Source organism: Pantherophis guttatus, chromosome 2 (genome assembly GCF_059756535.1).
Source record: "Pantherophis guttatus breed Tessera chromosome 2, ASM5975653v1, whole genome shotgun sequence".
NCBI classification, from domain to species: Eukaryota; Metazoa; Chordata; class Lepidosauria; order Squamata; family Colubridae; genus Pantherophis; species Pantherophis guttatus.
In genome coordinates this window covers 261,937,579-261,955,028 of record NC_142064.1, presented here as the reverse complement: position 1 = coordinate 261,955,028, position 17,450 = coordinate 261,937,579, and the positions used below count along the sequence as shown (strand labels likewise).

At 41.1% G+C, this 17,450-nt stretch overlaps 1 protein-coding gene across 1 annotated transcript in view; it reads left to right on the top strand.

The window, feature by feature from the left end:
• LOC117667875 (complement C4-like) overlaps positions 1–17,450 on the top strand; it is a 104,193-nt gene that overhangs the window by 20,707 nt on the left and 66,036 nt on the right. The window contains exons 8-11 of the mRNA XM_060693346.2: positions 182–287; positions 5,017–5,140; positions 13,065–13,180; positions 16,287–16,457. Of these exons, the coding sequence (XP_060549329.2) occupies positions 182–287; positions 5,017–5,140; positions 13,065–13,180; positions 16,287–16,457 (517 nt within the window). The remainder of the gene's footprint in view (positions 1–181; positions 288–5,016; positions 5,141–13,064; positions 13,181–16,286; positions 16,458–17,450) is intronic.

The window sequence follows — 17,450 nt, the reverse complement described above, 5'->3', positions numbered from 1 at the left end:
TCACATCATCAATCAGAAAGAGCACTTCAGGGTGTGGATTAGATGAAGGCAACATCATGAGGATGCAGCGGGTGGGGTGGAGTGGGGTGGGGTGGGCGGACGACACACCCTTTTTTTTCCTGGTCATCCACAGCTTTTATTCCAAAGTTAATCATATTTTTTTTCTTGGCTTCTCCAACAGGTTTTTCTATGGGAAAGGGGTCACCGGCACAGCCTATGTGCGATTTGGTGTGATTGGTGAGAACAAGGAAAAGGTTTATATCTCTGGACTGAAATATCAAATCCCGGTAAGGGAACAGAGATGACTTTTTTACTTTACTTTACTTTACTTTACTTTACTTTACTTTACTTTACTTTACTTTACTTTACTTTACTTTACTTTACTTTACTTTACTTTTTACTTTTTACTTTTTACTTTACTTTACTCTTTACTTTACTTTTTACTTTTTACTTTACTCTTTACTTTTACTTTACTTTACTTTTTACTTTACTTTACTCTTTACTTTACTTTTTACTTTTTACTTTACTTTTTACTTTACTCTTTACTTTTACTTTACTTTACTTTTTACTTTACTTTACTTTTTACTTTACTTTTTATTTTTACTTTACTTTACTTTTTACTTTTACTTTACTTTACTTTTTACTTTACTTTTTACTTTACTTTTTATTTTTACTTTACTTTACTTTACTTTTTACTTTTACTTTACTTTACTCTTTACTTTACTTTTTATTTTTACTTTACTTTACTCTTTACTTTATTTTACTCTTTACTTTATTTTACTCTTTACTTTACTTTTTATTTTTACTTTACTTTACTTTTTACTTTTTACTTTTACTTTACTTTTTACTTTACTTTACTTTTTACTTTACTTTTTATTTTTACTTTACTTTACTTTTTACTTTTACTTTACTTTACTTTTTACTTTACTTTTTATTTTTACTTTACTTTACTTTACTTTTTACTTTTACTTTACTTTACTCTTTACTTTATTTTACTCTTTACTTTATTTTACTCTTTACTTTACTTTTTATTTTTACTTTACTTTACTTTTTACTTTTTACTTTTACTTTACTTTACTCTTTACTTTACTTTTTATTTTTACTTTACTTTTTACTTTACTTTTTACTTTACTTTACTTTTTACTTTTTACTTTACTTTTTACTTTACTTTTTACTTTTACTTTACTCTTTACTTTACTTTTTACTTTACTTTTTACTTTACTTTTTACTTTACTTTTTACTTTTACTTTACTCTTTACTTTACTTTTTACTTTACTTTACTTTTTACTTTTTACTTTACTTTTTACTTTACTCTTTACTTTACTTTTTACTTTACTTTACTTTTTACTTTACTTTTTATTTTTACTTTACTTTACTTTTTACTTTTACTTTACTTTACTTTTTACTTTACTTTTTACTTTACTTTTTACTTTTACTTTACTTTACTTTTTACTTTTACTTTACTTTACTCTTTACTTTTTACTTTACTCTTTACTTTACTTTACTTTATTTTACTTTACTTTTTACTTTACTTTTTACTTTACTTTACTTTACTTTACTTTACTTTACTTTACTTTACTTTACTTTACTTTACTTTACTAGAAAGACTGTCGGCAGGTTTATTTTTTTACTATTTAGTTATTCAACAAATTTATATAACCATCCACATTTACAAACAGGGACTCCAGGTTACAAAATCAGAAACAAAAAATGCCCATGATACAGTTACAATCAATAAACTTTTTCAGACAGCAGCTTCCCCCCTAAACTTCCCAAAAATTCAACCACAACTAAAATCATAAAACCATCAACCGAACAGCAATAAAAGTAGATGGCAACATCTATAAATCAAAGGCCTTCTTAAACAATTCCGTTTTTAATGATTTCCTGAAGCCAAACAAGATAGGAGCTGATCAGATTTCATTTTACAACTCCGACATTTGATATATCCTTCCGTGCAGGAATGCATTTTTGTGGACCGGGATGGGACGAATGTAATAGTTGTTTAAAAATTATTTATTAATTAATTTTATTTAAATAGTGCACGCTTAGCACATGACTCAATAGCTATTCAACAGTGAGAATAATGTATTTGAAGTTGCTCATCTTTATCTTTCCTTTAATATTATCCCTTACAGTATACAACCAGAATGGAACCCAAAATTTCCATTGCTAAGTAGGAAAGTTGACAAGTCAATTTTGCCCCATTTTACGACCTTTCTTGCCATAGAGGCAGTGTGAAATGTAAAATTGGTTACTACTGGTTCTGTGGGCGTGGCTTGGTGGGGGAGGTAATGTGACTGGGTGGGCGTGGCCAACTTTTTTTTTTGTACTTTTAAAAGCATTTTTTCGACAACCTTAAGAGGTTGCAGAAAAAAATGCTTTTAAAAGCCTCTGACGATTCCAGATGAGCCGCATGATCATCAGAGGCTCTTTTTTTTTTTTAACTTTTAAAAGCATTTTTTCGGCCGAAGAGGTTGTAGAAAAAATGCTTTTAAAAGTAAAAAAAAAAAGTCTCCGATGATCGCACGGCTCAGCTGGGTATGGGGGGAACGGGGATTTTTGCTACCGGTTCTCCGAACCACCTGTCGCCATCGCTACCGGATTGGGCGATCCGGTCCAAACCGGGAGCATTTCACCCCTGCACAGAGGTTAAGTGAATTGCTGCTCTTGTTGAGTTAGTAACCCGGTTGTTAAATGAATCTGGCTTCCCCATTGACTTTGTTTGTCAGAAGGTCATAAAAGATAATCACCTGACCTCCGGATACTGCAAGCGTCATAACCATGAGTCAGTTTCCAAGTGTCTGAATTTTGATTACGCAATCATGGGGATGCTGCAATGGTAGTCAGTATGGAAAACAGGGATACGTCACTCTTTTTGGTGCAACTGTCAGGCCAACTACCTAGCGTCTGTATGTTGATCATGTGATCACGAGGATGCTGTAAAGGTCCCAAGTGTGAAACATGGTCATAAGTCCCTTTTTATAGTGCCGTTCAGAGATGGGTTTCAGCAGGTTCTGACCAGTTCTGGAGAACCGATAGCGGAAATTTTGAGTAGTTCGGAGAACCGGTAAATACCACTTCTGACTGCCCCGCCCCCATCTATTCTCTGCCTCCCAAGTCCCAGATGATCGGGAAGAAATGGGGATTTTGCAGTAATCTTCCCCTGGAGTGGGGAGGGAATGGAGATTTTACAGTATCCTTCCAGTGCCACGCCCACCAAGCCACGCCCACCAAGCCATGCCACGCCCACCAAGCCATACCCACAGAACCGGTAGTAAAAAATTTTGAAACCCACCACTGGTGCCATTGTAACTTCGAACCATCACCAATTGAATAGCTGTTAGCCAAGGACTACCTGTATTGCTTTGACTTCATTCAAAACAATCCCTTTACTCAAAAGTCCAGGTTGAGTGAAGGAACTTGAAATTGACAGTGTAGAAATAGGCAGTGGTGGGATTCAAATAATTTAACAACTGGTTCTCTGCCCTAATGATTTCTTCCAACAACCAGTTCACCAAACTGCTCAGAAAGTTAACAACCGGTTCTCCCAAAGTAGTGCGAACCGGCTGAATCCCATCACTGGAAGTAGGGGAAAAAAACTAGCAAGAAAAGCTTAAATAGCAGAAGAATCCAGAACCAGCAGAATGAAAGCGGAGCATGCCTTCTGGCCCCTGGAAGTTGGTTTGAATTTTGGAATTAGGTAGGATGAGAAAGACCTGATTGGAGGTAGAACAGAGAATGCTAACAAATCGCTACCCTGTTTCCCCCAAAATAAGAAATCCCCTGATAATAAGCCCAATCGGGCTTTTCAGCACATGGCAATAAGGCCAAGCACTTATTTCAAGGTTCAAAAAAATATAAGACAGGGTCTTATTTTCGGGGAAACATGGGTAACCATTCTCTATTTGCAGTTTTCAGCAACTGATTTGCTGTTTTCCTCCAGTCATTTTGAAGCCCTGTTTATTTATTTACTTAAAATATATATATTTTTAAAAAAACCCTCTGGGTGGCTTTATAGCCAAGAACGAAAACCATATATAAAACCAAAACTACAATAAAACAAAACAAAACAAAAATGTTTTAAGGCAGTGGTGAAATCCAAATTTTTTTACTACTGGTTCTGTGGGTGTGGCTTGGTGGGCATGGCAGGGGAAGGATACTGCAAAATCCCCATTCCCTCCCCACTCTGGGGCCAGCCACAGGTGGTATTTGCCGGTTCTCCAAACTACTCAAAATTTCCGCTACCAGTTCTCCGAACTGCTCAAAATTTCTGCTACCGGTTCTCCAGAACCTGTCAGAACCTGCTGGATTTCACCCCTGGTTTAAAGGCGAATCTTTCTTACAGAAGTCTTTGACTTAGAACCGGCTGCTTAGCCAAAATTACAACAGATCCCCCTAACTACTCATAACCCAATTTTGAAGTTTCAATGGCTGCATACTCACCCCTTCCCCCTGTGGTCACATGATCACATTTTGGGCAACCAAAAAGAGCAGCCAGCTCACTTTTGTGGCCATTTGAAGCATCCCGCAATCCTATGACTGCCATTTTGGATGTTTTTCACCATTGACCTCGGGTTTCAGGCAAAAAATACCCATTAGGTAAACTGCATTCATTTAATGACTACACCGTTCGCTGAATAACTGCAGTGTTTGCTTAACAACCACTGCAAAAAAGGTCATAAAATTGGGTTCAGTCAATGCTCAAAGTCTGCAAGGACTAATGGCTATAATTCAAGACTCAATTATGGTCATAAGTCAAGGACTACCTGTATTCTCTCTACAGGTATCCCTGAAGTAAACAAATAAATGAATATTTGGCCTTTGTCACTACCATAACTCGCCAGGAATTACACCAAACAGACCCACAAAATTTGGACGCTTTCTTTTCGGTCTTCCCCTTCCCGAACCACATGTTCCTGGATCTCAGTTATGACCAAATAGTATCTGTGGTAATGTGCATACACCAAATATGATTTTTAGACCTTAACACCTTCCTAATTTGCCCCGTTTCAGATCGAGGATGGCGAGGGCTCACTGATCTTACAGCGCAGCGTTCTCATTGAGAAAGTGGGGCGCCCCCTGCAGGACCTTGTTGGAACATCCCTTTACATCGCAGCCTCCATCATAGAAACAGCAAGTAAGTTTGAAAATACAGTGGCACCTTGGTACTCAACGGCTTTGAAACTCATCGAATTTGGTACTCAACTCATTTTGACGAGAAAATTTTGTCCTGGGACTCATTGTCTGTTTGGTAGTCTACGCACAAGCTAAAACCTGTTGGTGTCAGCTGCCTTGTGATTCACTAATATGATCCCTTATAGAAAAAAATGTTTGGTACTCATTTGTTTTTGGAATTTATTGCTACTCATTAGCAATGAGTAGCAAGGTACTCATTCTTTCTCCATGTTGTGGCCTGCTGGTGGTCAGTGGAGCTGGCAGCAAAGTCAGACAGTGAGGAGGTTGGGAAGGAACTTGGGCCAGTCCTGGGGGCTGGGGAATGCCTGGATGAGGGCTCTGCATTGGAGGCAGAGAGGAAGGTAGACAGCAGCAAGGCAGAGGAATAGCTAGAGCCCATTCCCAGTGCGCGCATGCGCAGAACTGCCAGAAGACAAGAACAACTCAGAAAGCAGGGTCAACTCAGGAGTAAGGCCACACCTTGGAGGTGATTGACTCCTCCCATAGGAAATAAAAGAGGAGGGAACAGGGAATGGGTTTTTGCAGGGAACAATTCGTTCATTTCGTGTCTCTGAGAGACTCTGTTCCAAGTTTTGCCTTGTACTGTGGTTGGAAACAAATTACGCGGCAGCTTGCCAAACAAGATAAGGTGTGTTGAGAAATATTCCTTTGAAAAACTGTTTGGACAAACCTTGCTGTCATTTCGTGTAAATAAAAGAGGTTTGGCCAGTAATTCCTGCCTCCTGCTTGTTAAGGGAGCCTAAGTCAGAACACCCCAGTTCGGGTCACTCCCTTCCAGTGGTGGGTTGCTCCTGGTTCACACCGGTTCACAAGAACCGGTAGTAAAAATTTGTAGTAGTTCAGAGAACCGGTAATAACATTGGCTGGCCACGCCCCTGAACCGGTCCCCGGCCTGGTCGCCGCTCGCTTACCCCACCTCATTAGAGGCTTTTTTTTTTTTACTTTTAAAAGCATTTTTTCTACAACCTCTTCGGCTGAAAAAATGCTTTTAAAAGTTAAAAAAAAAAAAGCCTCTGATGATCCCATGGCTCCGCTGGGATCGGCAGAGGCTTTTCAAAGCATTTTTTTCTGCAACCTCTTTGGCCGAAGAGGTGGTAAAAAAAAATGCTGTGAAAAGCCTCTGACGATCCCAGCTGAGTTGCCTGATCAGCAGAGGCTTTTCAAAGCATTGTTTTCTGTAACCTCTTAAGGTTGTAGAAAAAATGCTTTTAAAAGATATATATAAAAAAAAAAGTTGGCCACGCCCACCCAGTCACGTTACCCCTCCACCAAGCCACGCCCGCAAAATAAGCCACACCCACAGAGCCAGTAGTAAAAAAATTTAGAACCCACCCCTGCTCCCTTCCAAATATATTAGGTTTGCATCGGACATCTTGAGCACCTCAGATAGTGGAAGAGAACCAATAAAGGAGAAATAAAGGTGGAAGCTGGAATCGTTCATGCTTTTCAAGGCTTTGATGGTGGCAAGGGAGAAGCTTCCTTCTCTTGTGCGAAAATTATATTACCTTTCAGCCAACACCTGTGAGAAGGAATGCTGTCAGGTGGTATTACATGAATTCATTCTTTGGGGCTTTGTAGAAGTGTATTGTCAGGGTTTACTTGATTTACTTGCGCTGTCAGAGAGGGAATAGAAAGGAAATTATTCCATCTTCACTTCCTTGTTTAATGAAAGGAGAGCAGCGTCCCAAAAATGAAACATGATAGCTTCATAAGCTACTGACAAAAAGTGATCTACAAACAGGCCAGAGACTCATTTGTCAATTGTTAAAACCTTATTACTTAGGACACATAGCCTTACTGTGGATGGAGGACTGGGTTTAGAGCTCAGTGTTAGATCTCAAGGCCTGGCTGGTCTTAAACAAGAATAATAAATATTAGTGGTAGCCCGTAAGCTTTAAAAAAAAAGAAAAAGGAACAACTCCTTTGAATTGTGATTTCATGGACACATCCCTGGAATTTTCTTGGCTGCAGTGCTGAATTGGCCAGAGCCAGGGGTGGGCTGCTGGGGATTCACAAGAGTTCGGGAGAACCTCTAGCTAAGTTTCTGTGCAGTTTGGAGAACCCCCAAATTGGACTCCTGGCTGGCCCCGTCCCACCCACCCTTCCCCTCCCAGGAGTCCCCACGCGGCCCCTGTTTTGGATGCAGGTAAGTGCAGGGCACACGCAGAGGCTCGGGAGGGTGAAAAATGGGCCTACCGGAAGTTTGGGAAGGCCGGAAATGGGCCGTTTCCGGCTTCCAGAGGGCCTCCGGAGCAGGGGTGGGTTCTAAATTTTTTTACTACCGGTTCTGTAGGTGTGGCTTATTTTGTGCGTGTGGCTTGGAGGTCATTTGACTAGGTAGGTGTGGCTAGCTGGTCAGAATCATTTCTGGAAGGTCTTTGCACTTATGACCAGTCCTCGCACTTACGACCCGACTCATTTGTTTGCTTTTAACACTGATCAGCTGTAGGACGGCCCTTTGAAGCCCCGCGGCAAGAGTTTAAACAGTTTTTTTCCCTCTAGTCATCAGCTGGGACTCAGGAGGCAGCAATAGATTGGGGGTGGGACCAAATAAAAGGTAAGAATAACGTGGGTGGGGGGGGTGGGAGGGCGGGGGGGGAGAACCGGTTCAGTGACATCATATCGTCACCGCTACCGGCTTGGCCGAACCGGACTGAACCGGGAGGAACCCACCACTGCTCCAGAGCCTGGGGAGGCCGTTTTCGCCCTCCTAGAGGCTCAAGGAAAGCCTCCAGAGTCCGAGGTGGGCAAAACCACCTCCCCACTGTGGTGCAGGAGGCCAATGAGGCCACGCCCACCATGGCCACACCCACCCAGCAACCAGGCAGAGAACCCATTGCTAAAATTTTTGAAGCCCACCCCTGGCCACAGCTTGCATCTAACGTGTGTTTTGACTCCCAATCTAGTCTTAGAGAACCTCTGTAGAGATAAGAAAGATGACTCTGAGGGAAATACGCAGGCTCTGTTGCCAATACAAGAAAGGTTAAAACATTTTAAGTCCTGAATGCCCAGATAACATTGGGAAATGGCTCAGACAAGAGACTTCCCTTATTCACTGAGGTATAAGAATGGGGAGGACAATTAGACTTGCAAAATTCTGTTCTTATAGACCAGCTCAAGGAGAGCACAGGTAGCCCTCGACTTATAACAGTTCGTTTAGTGACTATTCAATGTTCCAACAGCACTCAGAAAAGTGACTTATTATGACCGGTTTTTGCATGACAGTTGCAGCATCCCACATGGTCATGTGATCAAAATTCAGATGTTTATCAATTAGCATGTCTTTATGACATTTGCCGTGTCCCGGGGTGTGTGTGTGTGTCACACGTTCCCCTTTTGCGACAAGCAAAGTCGATGGGGAAGCCAGATTCATTTAACAACTGTGTTACTAACTTAACCACTGCAGTGATTCACTTAATAACTGTGGCAAGACTGATCGTAAAATGGGGCAAAATTCACTTCATGGATGTCTCACTTAGCAACAGACATTTTGGGCTCCATTGTGGTCGTAGGTCGAGGACTACCTGTACTTTTAGCCTCGTTCTAGAGTTGAATTCCTGGTTTGATCTACTGACTAGGGCTGACAACTTCCATCTCAGAACTATTCAGACCCAAACAAGATCAACCAGATTATTTTACTTAGCTATGAACTCCTCAGTCAGAATCTGAAGTATTTGGCCTGTAAGTACCTAGAATGCACCCTCCCTTCAATGTTACAACCTACCTCTTCCACACCAGGATCTATTTTTCACACTATTTTTCACACTTATGATCGTTGCAACATCCCCACAGTCACATGATCAAGATTCAGACGCCTGGCTATTGACTCACATATATGACGGGATGACATGATCCCCTTTTGCGACCTTTTGAAAAGCAAAGTCAGTGGGGAAGCCAGTTTTTAATAATTTAACGACAGCAGCCTTTCACTTAATAAATGTGGCAAGAGAGGTCGTAAAAGGAGCCTGAGTGGCGCAGCAGACTAATGCTACTGTTAAAGGTAGTATTTAGCTTCCAGCTGCCTGCAATTACTGCGAGTTCAATTCTCACCAGGCTCAAGGTTGACTCAGCCTTCCATCCTTTCTAAGGTAGGTAAAATGAGGACTCGGTTTGTGGGGGCAATAAACTGACTTTGTATAAAATGTACAATAGTATGAAGGCTATTGCTTAATGCATTGTAAGACGCCCTGAGTCTCTGGAGAAGGGCGGCATATAAATCAAAAAAATAAAAAAAATAAAATAAAAATAAAATGGGGCAAAACTCACTTAACAAAATAAATTTTCAGCTCAACGGTGGTCATAAGTTGAGGACTACCTGTATCAGCTTTTCCTTTCTTAATCATTTTCCAGGGATAAGAAAAAGGGTGGGAGAAGGTATAGGACAGTGTTGGCAAACCTTTTTGGTACCGAGTGCCGAAAGGGTAGTACACACAAGCACGCGCCGTAAACCGGAAGAGTTAGCTCCCCGGCGCGCACGCGCGGGAGCATCAGAAACAGGAAGCTCAGCTTCCCAGCACGCACATGCACGCCAGGGAGCTGCTCTTCCAGTTTCTGGTGCTCCTGCACGCACAAAGACCACCTGGCTGGAACCCAGAAGGGAAACAGGCGATGGCTGGTGTGCCCAGAGAGATGGCTCTGTGTGCCATTTCCAGCATGTATGCCATAGGTTCGCCATCACAGGTATAGGAAATCCTATAGACAGGAGACAATGCAGTCTCTGGGCTCTTTATAAAACCTGTCAATGGGGCAAAGCCGCTGCACGATTAAAAGCTTGATTTGAAAGCCCTCCTGTTTAAGTAAAGCTGTGTCACCTTTTTCATACAATGGGACTGACCTACTGACTGCCCCATCTCATTTGATCCCTAGCAGCAGGGATTCAAACCCTCTGCTAAATGTGATTATTTGGTTGAGAGTTGAGAGTATGGAATGAGCCCAGCCATGGTGATTTATAAACCAGAGTTTGTATCTGAGCCTGATATATAAACTCAATCAATTTGGGCTTGTTTAACAAACTTTATTTAAATACAGTGGTCTAAGCTGTACAGTGGTCTACGCACCCTGTTATTAACACAGCTGTCTGCAATTACTGCTGGTTCGAATCTCTCCAAGGCTCAAGGTTGACTCAGCCTTCCATCCTTTCTAAGGTAGGTAAAATGAGGACTCGGTTTGTGGGGGCAATAAACTGACTTTGTATAAAATGTACAATAGTATGAAGGCTATTGCTTAATGCATTGTAAGACGCCCTGAGTCTCTGGAGAAGGGCGGCATATAAATCAAAAAAATAAAAAAAATAAAATAAAAATAAAATGGGGCAAAACTCACTTAACAAAATAAATTTTCAGCTCAACGGTGGTCATAAGTTGAGGACTACCTGTATCAGCTTTTCCTTTCTTAATCATTTTCCAGGGATAAGAAAAAGGGTGGGAGAAGGTATAGGACAGTGTTGGCAAACCTTTTTGGTACCGAGTGCCGAAAGGGTAGTACACACAAGCACGCGCCGTAAACCGGAAGAGTTAGCTCCCCGGCGCGCACGCGCGGGAGCATCAGAAACAGGAAGCTCAGCTTCCCAGCACGCACATGCACGCCAGGGAGCTGCTCTTCCAGTTTCTGGTGCTCCTGCACGCACAAAGACCACCTGGCTGGAACCCAGAAGGGAAACAGGCGATGGCTGGTGTGCCCAGAGAGATGGCTCTGTGTGCCATTTCCAGCATGTATGCCATAGGTTCGCCATCACAGGTATAGGAAATCCTATAGACAGGAGACAATGCAGTCTCTGGGCTCTTTATAAAACCTGTCAATGGGGCAAAGCCGCTGCACGATTAAAAGCTTGATTTGAAAGCCCTCCTGTTTAAGTAAAGCTGTGTCACCTCTTTCATACAATGGGACTGACCCACTGACTGCCCCATCTCATTTGATCCCTAGCAGCAGGGATTCAAACCCTCTGCTAAATGTGATTATTTGGTTGAGAGTTGAGAGTATGGAATGAGCCCAGCCATGGTGATTTATAAACCAGAGTTTGTATCTGAGCCTGATATATAAACTCAATCAATTTGGGCTTGTTTAACAAACTTTATTTAAATACAGTGGTCTAAGCTGTACAGTGGTCTACGCACCCTGTTATTAACACAGCTGTCTGCAATTACTGCTGGTTCGAATCTCTCCAAGGCTCAAGGTTGACTCAGCCTTCCATCCTTTCTAAGGTAGGTAAATTGAGGACCCAGTTTGTGGGGGCAATAAGCTGACTTTGTATAAATATACAAAAGTATGAAGGCTATTGCTTAATGCATTGTAAGCCGCCCTGAGTCTCCGGAGAAGGGCGGCATATAAATCAAATAAAAAAAAAAACTTTATTTAAGCCCCCATTGTGTGAAATGAGCCAGCCTGAACACTGATGAGAGAAACAAAGCCAATAGAGGTAATCTTTGACTTACAGTCACAATTGAGCCCAAAATTCCTGTTGCTAAGTGAGATGATTGTTAAATGAGGTGGCTTTCAGCAGATTCTGACCAGTTCAGGAGAACCGGTAGCGGAAATTTTGAGTAGTTCAGAGAACCGGTAGTAAAAATTCTGACTGGCCCTGCCCCCATCTATTCTCTGCCTCCCGAGTCCCAGCTGATCAGGAGGAAATGGGAATTTTGCAGTAACCTTCCCCTGGATTGGGGAGGGAATGGAGATTTTACAGTATCCTTTCCTTGCCACGCCCACCAAGCCATGCCATGCCCACCAAGCCATACCCACAGAACCCATTACTGGTTTTGCCCCATTTGTTGCCCTAGCTGTGAAGTGAATCACTGCGGTTATTAAGTTAGTAACACGGTGGTGAAATGAATAAAGGTTTCCCCAGTGAATTTGCTTGTCAGGAGATCACGAAAGGGGATCACACGATCCCAGGACATTGCAACCATCATAAATAAGAACTAGTTGCCAAACATCCAAATTTTGACCACGTGACCATGGGGAATGCTGCAACAGTCATAAGTGTGAAAAACAGTCATAAGTCATTATTTCCAGTGCCTTTGCAATTTTTGAATGGTCGCTAAAAAAGTCAAGGTTTCCCTGTACATGCTACTGATTTGTTAACTTTCTTTTCATCTAGCCTGGGACTTCAAATAATCAGTCAAATAATTCACTAAGACTGTATTACTATTCTTCTTACTACCCTGTTTCTCCCAAAATAAGACATCCCCTGATAATAACCCCAATTGGGCTTTTGAGCACATGGCAATAAGGCCAAGTGCTTATTTCAGGGTTCAAAAAAATATAAGACAGGGTCTTATTTTCGGGGGAACACAAAAATCCCACGTATTACTATAACCATGTTGCTTGTATCTTTCAATTTATATTGCTTTTATTTGTTTCCTAGTACAATTTGATAGCTTATTAGTAACCTTTAATATCACTACATGTTGTATCTTTTTATTCTTGATGAATGTATTTTATTCTCCTTATGTACACTGAGAGCATATGCACCAAAGACAAAATTCCTTGTGTGTCCAATCACACTTGGACAATAAAAAATTCTATTCTATTCTATTCTATTCTATTCTATTCTATTCTATTCTATTCTATTCTATTCTATTCTATTCTATTCTATTCTATTCTACTCCACTCCACTCCACTCCACTCCACTCCACTCCACTCCACTCCACTCCACTCCACTCCACTCCACTCCACTCCACTCTACTCTACTCCACTCTACTCTACTCTACTCTACTCTACTCTACTCTACTCTACTCTACTCTACTCTACTCTACTCCACTCCACTCCACTCCATTCCATTCCATTCCATTCTATTCTATTCTGCATCTCTGTAAAACTTGGTTAAGTTTAAGGGTGGCCTGTTGACCTTTTCTTCATTCTCCTAGGTGGAGAACTGGAGGAACAGGAACTCACCTCAGTGAAATTTATATCATCACCTTATTCAGTGGACCTGTCGAAAACCAAGCGTTACTTTGTGCCCAATGCTCCGTACGAAGTGCTGGTATGTGCTGTGTTTTTCTGCCGTGTTCGTCATCCGTCTTGGGCAGGGTGGTTGTGAGAATGGATGCATATTGATTCTGGTTGTCCTTCACATTTCTGAATTCCAAACCCAGGGTTCCGCACACGCTTCAGCAGCTTGACAGTGGTGTGTAACACAACTAGAAATGTAGGTGGCTTAAGAAATTTGGTTGTTTGTTTGGTCGGGGGAATAGTCTGTTGTTCTGAATTCCTTGACTCCCAATTGGGCTTCCCAGTTTCTCGGCCTCTCCAGAAGCAATTCAGACAAACAAGAAAAACAAGCAAACAAAATAATCTTACAATTTTTCCAATTTTCCCACCACTTAGTCTAGACCAGAGTTTTTCAACATGGCAACCTGAAGGTGTGTGGACTTCAACTCCCAGAATTCCTCAGCCAACCTAACTTGACTTTTTTTTTAAAAAAAGCAAGCAAATTATTTCACTTTTACAATAGTAAACTTGTAAAATACAAGTTTAAAGACAGCATTTCAGTGATTATTATTATTATTATTTTTTTGTGAAGTGCAGAGAGCAAACAGGGAAGGGCATTTGTGTTGCTGGGAAAAGTAACTAATTTGATCAGAAGTGTCTATCTGCAATCAAATTCACTAAATCAAGTAAACCCTAAGGTGGCATGAGTAAAAAAATCCCAACACTATTATATTACATACATAGCAAGAAAGAATGGGTAGATGTCAACTTTTTCAAGCCGTCCGGAGTCACTGACTCTAAGTCTAAATAAATAAATAAACATTTGGGAGGCTGGCGACAGATGGGGACAATATGTGCATTTTTTCCCCCTCAAGAACTGGTCAGAGCTGAATTTGCATCCTGGGTGTGGATCCATCAGCTGTTTTGGGTTTTAGAGATATAACTTCTAACCACCAGAGGTCATTGTTTTGATGAAATGTATCCTTAAATGCTTATTTTTTATTTATTTATTTATTTTTCTATGCCGCCCTTCTCCGGAGACTCAGGGCGGCTTACAATGCATTAAGCAATAGCCTTCATACTTTTGTATATTTTATACAAAGTCAGCTTATTGCCCCCACAAACCGGGTCTTAATTTTACCCACCTTAGAAAGAATGGAAGGCTGAGTCGACCTTGAGCCTGGTGAGAATTGAACTCACAGTAATTGCAGGCAGCTGGTTGTTAAATGCTGCCTTAGTAGGAGGCATTAGCCTCCTACGCCACTCAGGCTTAAATAGGGACATGGTGGCTCAGTGGCTAAGACGCTGAGCTTGTCAATCGAAAGGTCGGCAGTTCACCGGTTTGAATCCCTAGTGCTGTGTAATGGGGTGAGCTCCTGTTACTTGTCCCAGCTTCTGCCAACCTAGTAGTTTGAAAGCATGTAAAAAAATGCAAGTAGAAAAATAGGAACCACCTTTGGTGGGAAGGTAATAGCGTTCCGTGCACCTTTGGTGTTTAGTCATGCCAGCCACATGACCATGGAGACGTCTTTGGACAATGCTGGCTCTTCAGCTTTGAAACGGAGATGAGCACCGCCCCCTAGAGTCGGGAACAACTAGAACATAGAAGTTTTTAGGAAGAGATTGGATAACCATTTGTCTGAAGTAGTACAGGGTTTCCTGCCTAAGCAGAGAGTTGGACTAGAAGACCTCCAAGGTCCTTCCAACTCTGTTATTCTATTTTATTCTTCTTCTATTGGACAATGTGCTAGTCTGTGATTTGGGTGAGTTAATCCCAATTACCCAACTGATAAAGAGGAGAATTGTGGGAGATGTAGTTCACCAAAATCTGTAAGGGCAAATCCGCGCTCTGTGGATGAGAGAGAGCATGCGTTGAACACATTTATCTGTTTCTATTGATTTGCTGCCCACATTTCTACCCCACCTCAATCCAGAACTCTCAGCGGCTTCATGCAGATCAGTCTGCCCATGTGAATGTGTTCGTTCTTGCAATTGTCCACTTGTGGCATGTCTCAGCTGCAGGTGTTAGGAAATGGTTATTGCCTAATTGGTTGGCCAGGAAATATATAAGCCAACATTGTATGTTTGTATTATGCAAATGTATTATGTAGCTTTAAGAACTGTGCTGAGTCATTCTGCATCCTGATTGGCTGAGCTCTGTAGCCAATGTATTTAAGGAGAGCTAAATTATGGTTAGTGTGGACACTACACCATTTTTACCTGCTGCTATGCTGTAACTCTTTTTGATCTCTCTATATGGTCATTGTTTGATCATGATTATTTATTTACTGCTTTCTGATATTTATTGAACTGTTTTTATATTGTTCCTGATTGTTCCTTGAATTTTACTACAAACTGGTAAGAAGACTTTATATCCCTGGATTGATCTTATATTGCACTTTATATGGCTAAGACTTGGATTGTTAAAGGACTATGATTTTGCTTTTCCCTAAAAGTAAAATACTGTAAAACCCAGTTTGTCTATATGTTAGTCACAATTACTCTCAAAACGTTTCCTTGCGTAAAACTCTTAACGGTACTCTGCTTTATAAACCACAACTTCGGGTGTAACTCAACAATATCCTTAACAGTAGGTATGCAACTAAACCACATAAAGATTCACTGGGAGGCCAATACATTTAAATTATTATCGCTAGAAGTACAGGCAGCCAAAGATTTAAACTGGATTTGACATTTTTATCCACTAATCAAGTATTTCCCCAGGACCTGAGCTAGACAAATGTTGTTTGGTGTTGCTAAAGGTATTGTCGTAGGATGTAAACCATTTTAAGAGAAGCTGCCTTCTGCAATTGATTGGTAGGGATATGATCAATGTCCATGGTCTTCAAGTGGTGCTCCAGATGGTTTGGGATTGCACCCAAGGCACCTATTGCTGTTGTTACCATCCTTGCTTTCCTTTGCCATAGTCATTCCACTTCTATTTGCAGGTCTTTATATATTGTGATTTTCTCCAGTTCTTTCTCTTCTCTTCTGCTGTCACCAGGTATTGCAATGTCCACTACCTAGACTTTGTTTTGTCTTTTTTTACCAACACTTGTTAAGTCTGGACTGTTTATGTGGCTGGTACTTGTCTGTTTGAATTCTAAAACTCCCAGACTACTTATCATTGTTAATAAAACATTCTGGATTTTCTCCAGGCTCGAATCACACTGCCGGATGGCTCACCAGCCGCCAACCTCCCAGTCCGCTTCAGAACCCGCATAACCGGAGCACAATCTCTCATGGATGAACAGATGAGCACCGATAAGCAGGGAATTGCGAGCTACAGAATCAATGTTGCTCAAGGCTCTTCCTCAGTCACTGTCACGGTATTGTTTCACCCATCAAAAGGGTGGGGACAGGAGGGGAGGAAGAAAGAGAATTACAGCAAAATCTGTGTGTATGTCTATATGTTCACAGTAAATGGGCGTACACATACATATACATATGTATATGCATATGTTTGCATACTGTACAGGTAGTCCTTGATTTACAACAGTTTATTTGATGACCATTTGAGGTTACAATGGCACCGTAAAAAGCGAGTTATGACCACTATTCACACTTACAACTGTTGCAGCATCTCCATGATAATGTGATCAAAATACAGACACTTGGCAATTGGCATGTATTTATATCTGTTGCAATGTCCCGGGGTCATGTGATTTTGCAAACTCTGATAAGCAGAGTCAGTAGGAAAGCCAGATTCATTTAACAACCGCAGGGGTTCTCTTAACATCTGTGGCAAGGAAGGTCATAAAATGGGGCAAAAGTCACTTAACGACCGTCTTGCTTAGCAATGGAAATTTGGGGCTCAATTGTGGCCATAAGTCGAGGACTACCTGTACATGAAACTTTCCCCAACCCAGAAATAGATGGATGGATAGATGGATGGATAGATAGATAGCTGGTTGGATAGATAGATAGGTAGATAGAAAGATAGATAGATAGATAGATAGATAGATAGATAGATAGATAGATAGATAGATAGATAGATAGATAGATAGATATAGAGATAGACAGACACATAGACAGAGACAGACAGACAGACAAATAGAAAGATACATAGATACATATATAGATGATAGATAGACAGACAGACAGACAGATAGATGATAAATCTTTCATCGGAATTGTCCCTCCATAATAGCAATAGCACTTAGACTTATATGCCGCTTCATAGTGCTTTTACAGCCCTCTCTAAGCAGTTTACAGAGTCAGCCTATTGCCCCCAACAATCTGGCTCCTCATTTTACCCACCTCGGAAGGATGGAAGGCTGAGTCAACTTTGAGCCAGTGAGAATCGGACTGTCGAACTGCTG